The 9,962-nt window shown below is 42.0% G+C and overlaps 1 protein-coding gene across 4 annotated transcripts in view; it reads right to left on the bottom strand.

The window, feature by feature from the left end:
* Positions 1 to 1,509: 1,509 nt before the first annotated feature.
* Positions 1,510 to 9,962, bottom strand: part of GOLGA3 (golgin A3) — an 87,286-nt gene continuing 78,833 nt past the window's right edge. For all 4 annotated transcript variants that reach the window (XM_029619693.1, XM_029619695.1, XM_029619696.1 and 1 more), the window contains 3 exons: positions 8,676 to 8,840; positions 7,599 to 7,762; positions 1,510 to 5,978 (listed from right to left, as the gene is read on the bottom strand). In XM_029619693.1, the coding sequence (XP_029475553.1) occupies positions 5,804 to 5,978; positions 7,599 to 7,762; positions 8,676 to 8,840 (504 nt within the window). In that variant the 3' untranslated portion in view covers positions 1,510 to 5,803. The remainder of the gene's footprint in view (positions 5,979 to 7,598; positions 7,763 to 8,675; positions 8,841 to 9,962) is intronic.

Here is a 9,962-nt window from a genome sequence, read left to right as displayed (position 1 = left end):
GATGGTCCCTCAGGCACCAGCTGTGTTGGAAAGGCACCCAAAAGGATGTCCAGATGCTCTAGCAGGGGTGCTAGCATCGAGGGTGGAGGCTCAGGCACCGGTATGGGAGCCTGTGGCACCGGTAGTTCAACGCTCTGGAAAGCCTTAAGCATCCTGAACTTCACCCTGAAAGTCCGGAGTGGCCAGGACTGATGGAGGGGGATGAGACGTCACCTGCTCTTCCTCAGGTCTCTGAGGTGGCATGGTGCCCAGCACTGGTGTCGGTGGGGAACCCCTAGGACTACCAGGGGCATCAGAGGATGGGGCCTCCAACAGCTGGTGTCGCTTCAGTGGCAGCTTGGCAGCTGCCGATGTCACCCCAGAACTGGAGCGATGTGTAGACGGCAACTGGTGGCGTTGCTTGCGAGATCTCTTTCAATGCTTGGCTTGGTCTTTCCCCGGTGCCAAGGAAGTGGAAGATCCCGATGTCTGGGAGATCCGTGAGACCATTGGGGATCTATCACTGTTCCCTTGATCCTTGGAGGAACTGGCGAGAGAAACATCCAGGGGAAGCGTGTCAGAAGGCTCCCTTTGACCTCTCAGTATCCATAGTTCCGATGTAGGAGTAGAAGGAGCAGACTTCGGGGCCCCAAAAAGTTTCTCCATCTTATCAAGGCATGCCTGATGCCCTTTGGGGGTCATCTGATCACACAGACTGCACCTAGAATGTCATGCAAGGCTCCCAGGCAAAGATCAAACCTCATGCGCATCCATGATAGACATGGTCCATGGGAACTGGGGGCACCGATGAAAACCAGTTTATGCCATGAAAAATGGCGTGCGGTCCATGACCAGCGATCACTGCAAGCCAAGAGTCAGGAATCGACTGCAAAGTTGAAAAAAAGGCAATAGAAAAACCTACCACATCGAGGAGGCACAGACCGCGAAGGGGGACCCGACGAGGAGATAAGCAGAAACCCAAAACTTATCGAGAAAAACAAGAAAAATGGAGAGCTCCACGACCGCGAGGCAACTGCACCACGGAAAAGAAGAGACTGAACGGGGACCTCGCATGGATGCGCGGATAGTAGCAGGTTGGGCATGCTTCTAGAAGCTTTGACAAAAGTTTTCCATGCTGGGCTTCATCAGATGATGTCACCCATACGTGAGGACTACCATCCTGCTTGTCCTAGGAGAATCTGTTGTCTTTCAGTGCTAGTTTTGCTTACTGTGAGGTGTTTAAATAGGCCCCATGTCTCAGTAAAGACTGGGTACAAGTATTTCTGGTTCTCCCCTAGCTCATCAGAAAGAAGTCTGCACTATAACCTATGTCCCCTTCTATGCTGTCACACTTTGGCTATGGGCAGTGTTACTCAGAGATTGGTTAATGAAACTCTAAATGAATTGTAACATAAGATAAAATCATGCAAAAGAAGCTGACTTCTATATAAAATGAGAATGTTTACTATAAAAAAAAACAAAAAAACTTCTTAAAGAAACAGTTAACTACACAAAACAGAAAAACATGGATTCCTTTACCAAAAATAGTTTATTGCACAAAACTTGTGTATTAAACTTATGAACATGCTTTGTACTGTAATCTTTAATTTTATACAGTATACATTTTTTCTAATATCAATGTTGTTTCTTTTATGATATCTCCCCAAAGCAAACTTTTTAAACTTTATGTACTGGCAGGTATTTATAGAATACAAGTACCATATTTCTCTCAGGGAACTGGTGACCAAGCAGCAGTTTTGAGATACAACATTTCGGAATCTGATCAGCAGCAATACATTTTTAAGCTGTCAGTTATTAACTTTAGTAACAACTATTGGTGCCCCTTAGGGATATCCTAAGGGGCACCAGTTGAATTCCCATCCGATTTCCACAACATAAAACAGAGTAATTGTAAGGATTAATGTTTATGGCAAAGGTGGACAGCCAATGAAAAAATACTATGGATATAGCAGGTCCATATTACTATATTGCCACATGAAATCTTTGTTACCTTCTGCAGGAGAGTCAATATTTTTTTCACTATGATGAAAGCAATAATCTTTATCTGCCTTCATGGAACTTGAAAAATACAATTAAATGAAGGCAGTTGTCATATCAACTATGAACATGGACAACAGTCAAGTGGGATGATATCATCTTGATGGAAAACAGACTCCTTTTTACATGTAAAATGTTTCATAACTTACATAGGGGGAGAAAGACAGGTTTGAAAAGCACTGCTAGTCATCACTCTTCACTCTCACTCACCAGCTTCTGTCAGTAAGTCAGCAGTTCTGCTTCCTCCTGCAAACAATTCTTTCAGTGACATTCTGTAAAACGTGAAAATCTGCTCACTGACTTCTAAATCACACTGGCTCAGCTTGCTTGCTGCACACACATTTTACACTCGCCTACCAAGCATTGAAAATGACTAAGATAAAACATAAGCCATGTTTTCGCCACTGCCAGCATATTTTGTAATAATGACAACATCATAAAAAGGAAGCTCATAGCTTGAGTACTGTAGCCAGTTTCAATGTGCAGTAACAGAGCCAGGTAAAATATTTCACTAGTTATTAAACACTGAACAAACCTGACCAGTCAGGTCAGATGTGCGCAGTCAATTAAAATGTTCCATGTTTACAAAGGAGCTCTCCCCTACTGGAAGACCTGTCTCAGTAGGCAGTGAATTATTTTGAAAAAAAAAATTACACGAGTACATTTCCATTAAATAAAACATCTTTTAAAAGGACGCTCCTTTCAACATATTTAAATTAATTACAAAAGGATGCTATTTTGGTGCTCTCTGGAAGTCCTAGATTCCTCCTACACATCAGTCTGCTTGTTATTGACACTCCTATTTGAACAAACTGCAGAAACATATCTCAGGCCAGCGCTCACCCTTCTAACCAAGACATTTACCTTGACAAACTTCAGTAGCAGGATCCCTTTAAAGCAGCAGTGCGAGGAATACAGCTCTGGGGCTAGTCTGAGCTATCCTTGCTATCTACATTCCCCATTTTTGAGTGTTCCCCAACAGCAGCTAAACTGGATTGAAGCCTGTGGGATGACTGAAGCAATCTTAGAAAGGGAAGGTGGAACGTGCAAGAGTGATTCTCTGGTCTGAGCTAATTGTCTCTAGGGCAGCTGCAAGTTTGGAAGTCTGTGCATGTATGAGTTTTCTTGAGAGAGCACCTATGGATTTTTAAACTTCTCTGGTAACAATACTATATTATTTTGTTTAAAAGCAGGCAACTTTCCGAACATGAACAACAGGAGAAGGGAAATTAGTAGTACAAGGTGCAGATCGGCAGATGCAGCCAAGTCCGCTTTAATAAACTGCTGCTCCTCAGCGTAACACAATGTTACTCCCTCTGAAACCAGGTATTGGTGATGGCAGGGCATGTCATAAAAGAAGCTGCCTTCAATTTGTCTGCCCAGTCTATTAAAGGAATATTTTCATTTCACTGATTTCTCATCCTCAAATGTACCCAAGCAGCAGACTTTTTTTTTTCATCATGCAAAAATGATAGTCGATGTTTTCCTAAATTTGGTGCAACTCATTTTACTTTTTTCTTGGGGGCACAATAAAGCAAACTACAACTGCCCATCATTTGTGTGTACATGCAGAAAAATGACGATAGCATTTTCATTTCTCTGCATTACATTCAGAGATTGCTCTAACCGTGAGATTCCCAGGGAATCACTAGAGAAATAAGTCACATGAAATATATTTGTAGGGCTTAAACAGGAGAAATGTTAAAAAAAAAAAAAAAAAAAAAAAAGATGAAATATAAGCCCAATTAATTAAAAAAATAACCCAACAATTTAGATGAAATATCCCTTCCACTCCAGTTGCACCTGAATTGAAATCTCTTGCTGGCCATTTAAGGGAAACTTCTTCGGAGATGGAACAGCATCACCCAATGGAAATATCCTTCCTCCTCCTACAGCCTGAGCCCTAGCAGCCAGCAAATGCCAACAAGGGCTTTCTGTGCGGCAGTACATAATGCCAATGCGACTGCAGGGCTGGCTCTTACAGTGTAAGTATGCTGATGTGAGTCAAACGCAAGAGGAGGAGGAGGAGACAGAATCCTTTTGGGAGATACAAACTGGATTGACAGTGGCCCTTAGGACTGAACGACCAGCCTGATGGGGAATAGTAAGCTCCTATATGCACCATCAAATCGATGAAAAGCACAATTCTTACTGTCCAAGCTCTATGATTTGGCGGTGATGTACAAGGGGAGTTTTCTGCAGCTAGGTCTATAAAACTGGTCAGGTATGACATTGCAGACAGGGATTGGGTAAATGTATTTATACAGTACCACAATTGATTGTTTTTAGCACACAGCTTACAGAGGACGTGAGCGCATTCTGTCCTAGTTATTTGCTAATACAAAAGATTAGCTTCATGCATTTCCTATTTCTTATCAGAAAAACATGGGGACAAAGTTGCAAAGGTGTCAGTGCAAAAACGTGTAAGATACAGGTTGGGGGAGAAGTTAAAGTAAAAAGCAGCATTCCCAATGTAGTTCACAAACCTGAGGTGGGTTGGGCTGGGGCTTGAGTGCAGGAACCCATGAAGGTGCAGGAAAGTGAAATCTCAGGGTAAAGAACAAAAAAAATCCTCTCTGTTTAAAGTTTAATTTGAGGCTCCACAGTAATATGCAAGATAGCTGTATTCAAAGCAGCTTCGGGACAGGCGCTCAGTACTGTGATATGGCCTTGGGGCACCGGGGGTCCCTTTCACTAACTCAGCCTATTTTTGGTTATCAGAAATACTGCCATCATGTAGCAGCTCCAAGTCATTGCACTGTCCCTCAAGAGCTTAAATGAAGCACACTTGGGTTTCTTAGCTGCACAGGAACAGCAAAGGGCTTCTCACATGTAAAAATGCAGCTGATGGTATGAACTGGAATAGCTCCAGCTGTAAAATGAGTCAGTTCCAGCTGCATGCAGACTAGTAGTATTTTATATTTTGCAGACATCACTGAGCATTTTCTACAACTAATATAGAAGGAAAAAGAACGTAGATAACAAAAATAAATCATCTTCATAGGCATTGCATTTTATCTTTGAAATATACTCAAAATTAAGTTACTAAAAGGTTTAAAATTCCCGCAGCTAGCTTCCCGACCTACTGTATATTTACAATATTTTCCAGCCACAAATTTTAGAGAACATTAAACACATCAAACAAAAGGCAACAGAAATAAGGTTGTAAACAGAAATAAGAATTCTCCCTACTCACGGACATTAAACACACCAGCTCCCCTGCCTCAGCCCACTCCGCTTATTTTAATACCTGTGATTTGGGCTACATAAAGGCTCTGCTAAAGTGCTGCCCCATCTCTGGCGCTGAAGGCAGATCTCCCCCCCCTCCCCCCAAAACACACACACATTCACCGGATCCATGAGTGCAAGGTCACAGACCTCCAGGAAGCACCTTGTGCAAATTTTGCCCTGTTGGTGCGAAGAACCTCTGATCAGCATGCTGCCAAGGATTTCCTTTCACACAGGTCTAGAGGCACACCCGTCATCAGATCAGCAACTGATCCTGCTAGGAGGTTTCATGGCATCTTCAACTGGTGGCGCTTTCTACTTTTCCAACACCACTTTTCTTTATAAGAGAGAAAAATCACATAGAAACGAAATTTGTACCTGTGAGGAAAGCTTTTGCTCACTCCTCGGTGCTCCTGCTATTTTTGATATGGTTACTATAGTCAACGCAGATTCAAAACTTATACCTTTTTTTCTTGAACAAATAAATATTAGAAAAAGACAACTTTGTTTAAAAGAGCCTGATGTGTTTGGGAATTCATCACTGATTCAACAGCTCATCAGCACAGTGACTGTTGTCCTTTGTTTCCTTCTGAGTTCCCGAAGGAAGGCTGAGGTCCATCAACCGTTCCTCTATCTGAGTCCAGGAGGACATAGACTCGTGCACAGTTACAGTGTGCTCCTCCATCTGACGCTGCAGGCTGTCCATCTCATGCCTGCAGGGAGGAGACAATGAGGAATATGAGCTCCAAAAGCAGATTCAAACATGCATACAGTAAAAATGAGGAACAGATCAAGAGAAAATACGCTCATGTGAAATTTAAAAAAAAATCATTGGCTGGCAAGTTGACTCTATTGATGTGGGTACACAGAGCCCCTACTGCAGACATGACTTGTGATCAAGAGCGGTGAAGAGGCAGTGAAACACTTTTTGACGTCACACAAGAAGTTATTATTCTTATTCTAAGATTTTTTGATCATAAATAGCTTTATAATTACTAATAAGTATTCTATAGCATTTATGCTTCAGTTTTGTGCTTTGCTTGTGACAGACAGACAGACACTGAAGAAGGGGAAAAGTTAAATATAAGTGCTGTACTACCTGGAAAAAAGTTACAAGGCTACAGTGTTATAGCATTATGTTTAGAAAACACACCAAGGTCATTTGGCATTTTAGCTTAGCTGCAAGCCCATAGAGAGCATTTGCGTTTGGATTGTTTATAATAAAAGGCCAGTCAGAGAAATATTTTGACAATTGTATAACCCAGTTATTGGTTTAGGAATTGGAGATGTGTAAACCCTATATAATGCCTTATTATCAGTAAAATCATTTAAGAGCTTTATACTGGGGTGTCTTGCGTGGCACTCTCTCTCACTCTCCATAAGGTATGCCTTGTTATATTATTTGTAGCATTTAATAAATGCTGTTGGTTCTAAGCGTTTATTGAACCACAACACTATCACAATGCTCAGCACAAGCTATAAGTCTGTACTGGCCCTGGCAACTGGCGGAATATAAATTATTATAAATAAATAAATCCCGTGTTAATCACCCTACAGAGGCCAAAAAAAGTTCAAGGCTTAAAAATGTTACCACCTCAATAATTGGTTCTTCTCATGAACTCATTCTCCTGCTCCCCAGTGGATTTCTAAACCCATGTGGAGCATTAAAAGGGTGCCTATGCTCTGTGATAGGAGTTACAGAAACAAAGGAAAACAGCCTGAAAACTGGAGAGGCAAGTCGCTTCTTAAAAGCGAACACCCTATGGCCATTCTTTGCTTGGTTCACAATTTTCTGAGCTGCTTCCTGTGACAGCAGCACAGATTTTTTTTTCCAATTCCATTTTCAAACAACAAATACATACAGAACTCAGCCCAATCAAAACCTCAATATACATACAAGTCTACCACCCCACCAAACAATAGAAAAAAAAAAGAGCATAATCATATGGCCAACAGGTCAGGACTATACCCCACCATGGGCTCAGGATTCTGCCCTTGCAAACAAAATATGAAGGAGCTCCAAATCTTTTCACATTGCCACAAAGTATTCTTTTTACAAGCAGTTTGTTTTCCTAACTAGTGGACTCGTTTGGCACATTAAAGAACTGAAGACAACAGAGGAACGGGCTTTCTCTTCCACCAAAAGACCAATTCACATCAAGCCGCTATGGTAATTTGTGAAATCAGAGAAACGTTGATAGCTTCTAGAGCATCACAGAATTTTGCGTTGCTAACAGGTTGCAAAGGTTACACTTCCATTTAGCCTGGTTTAAGAGATTTGCCCCTGACATCAGTACACAGAAAGAAAAACTGCACATGTATGGTAAACATACTTCAGTTGCTGGAGGCAGCTGTTCAGGTTGTTTAAGGGCTCCTTACTGCCAGCTGTTGATGGTTTCAGGAGCTCCTCCAGCAGTGAGGCGGGGACTGGGCAGTCAGGAATCTTCACCGGAGTCACAGGATTGGAAGGATTGTTGTCTCCTTTCAGTTCCTTCCTCTGTTTAAAGACAGACACTCTTGGGTTACTAAAGTGTCTGGCTGGGTGACTGTGTGTGTTTGCTATGTTCCAGGTAAGGTGAGAGCTTTTAGGTGTGTGGACAGCACACAAGGAGAATACACCTCAATAATACTGAAAACTAAGACACCCTAAAAGCTTTCTCCATACAGTGACATCAGTGGACTGTACACTACTAAGAGAACAGAAACCTTTTAAAGCAGGCAGGACAGAAGCAGGTACACGTTGGGTTACTTGCTATCTGATGTCATTGGTATCTCTGAAACTCTCTCTCTAACGTAACTGAACACAAAATGGGGCAAGGATTCTTCCATACATTGCTTTGGTAGGAATGTTGGTATAGTTAATGATCAGGAAAGGGTGTGAATTTGTAAGCAATGTCACTGCAGGAATTCCCTACCAATCGTAAATGACATTTAAAAAGCAAAGAATCCCAGAGCTGGAGACCAAAACTCTGCTTTCTTTGGGTCAGCAGATTCAGGACAACCCAGGCCTGGTTTTCCTTCCTTTGCAGACCACCATATCCTGCCGAGCCTAGTTGTATTTTTCTCATCTGGAGAAACAGTGGTGCACCCTCTACCATCTGCTGGAGTCAGAGAAATACTGAGGGACTGCAGGTGGCACTCTCGGTTATGTAGCAGTGCCCAAAATTTTGTTCTCTGCCTCCATCTGCAAAAACCTATTGGTCTGGGCTGATCTGAGTATGTTCAGGAACTATAAGCTCATCACTGCATCTGCATGGTAGAAAGGAGAGGCAGGCAGGACAGAGAGAGAGCAGAGGCATGAAAAATAAATACAGCCCATGATTTCATTTACAATCGTAAATAAGCATCTGCTCTGGTCTAATAGCTTTAGCAGTGTATTGTGCAGTGGGATCTGCCCGGTGCTGACCCACCTTCTTCATCCTGCCAAGCTTCAGGTCCAGCTTCAGCTGTTGGTTCTGCTGCAGTAGTGTCTTCAAGCTGTTCTTCAGCTCTGTTACTTTGGCCTGCAGCATAAACTTAGCCTTCTGGGTCATGGACAGATCATCCCGTGCCACCTCCAGCTCTGTCTTGACATTCTAGACACAAATGATTTTTACGTCCTTTAGTGTTATGGACAGGTTCATTCATTTTACTAATCTCAGGAAGTGAGACACTATCAACTCAAAACTGAAAAATGAGTGCCTGAATGTTTCAAGCCTTTGCTGCTGCCCTCTCATGCAAAGACTGGTGCCCGTTCTGCTGCTGTACCGAGAGAGGAGCGGCTCTGGACCCAGACCAGTCGCACATGTACTCCTGAGATACCACAAGACTCGATGCTAATAGGTCCAATGACCAAGCCTCCAGTCTGCTGGTGAGGAAAAATCAGTCTTTAAGGTTCTTACTAAAGGCATGAGACTGAAAACTCTGGAAATGCAAGTCCCCTGTTTACCTACAGAATTTGAAATAATTAATCAAATGGATTAGTATTTAGTTTGTAGGACAGACACTGAAGCAGCCCGTCAACCTACAGACTGCTCATTAGCTTGTCCCCTTTAATTTATTTATTTGTTTTTAGATGCATTTTAACATTTTTTTTTTTTTTAAAAGGGTATTTCTACAAACCCATCCAAAATAAAAAACAAGAGGATCGACGCGTGCAGAATAAAAAGGAGAAAGGAGTGCTTTCGAGTGAGCGATATGACTTTTGTTAAGAATGTCGTTCCGTGAGCTATGGCGAACAAAGACTACGCCCCCTGAAGCACATGAATTCATGTCAGGGTTGAGTTTTACATACTCTTTGCAAGATAAGTACTGTTTCAATTCATAAATGCTCATGCAATTACAAATACCTGTGGGACTTTAAGGAATTTATAAGTTTATCGTTCACCCTATTTTTTGATGGGTTTGTAGTAATACCCTTTTAAAAATTCATTTAAAAACTATTAATAAATTAAAGGGGACTTAAGCTAATGAACAGCCTGTAGGTTGATGAGCTGCTTCAGTGTCGGTCCTACAAACTAAATACCGGTAATTAATCAAATTGATTAGTATTTTTAATTCGTTGAAATATATGGACCAGTGGACCATTTTGCTCTGTTAATTAATGTGCACTTAACGGGTCTCTGGATTTCTATTTTTAGGGCTTTTTTGTTGGAAATACCTACAGAATTCCCCAGTGGTAGCAGGGCCTGCTTCATAGACTGTCCTCAGGGCTGAGG

Source organism: Rhinatrema bivittatum, chromosome 11 (genome assembly GCF_901001135.1).
Source record: "Rhinatrema bivittatum chromosome 11, aRhiBiv1.1, whole genome shotgun sequence".
Taxonomy (NCBI): domain Eukaryota; kingdom Metazoa; phylum Chordata; class Amphibia; order Gymnophiona; family Rhinatrematidae; genus Rhinatrema; species Rhinatrema bivittatum.
This window is presented reverse-complemented; position numbering and strand designations above follow the sequence as displayed.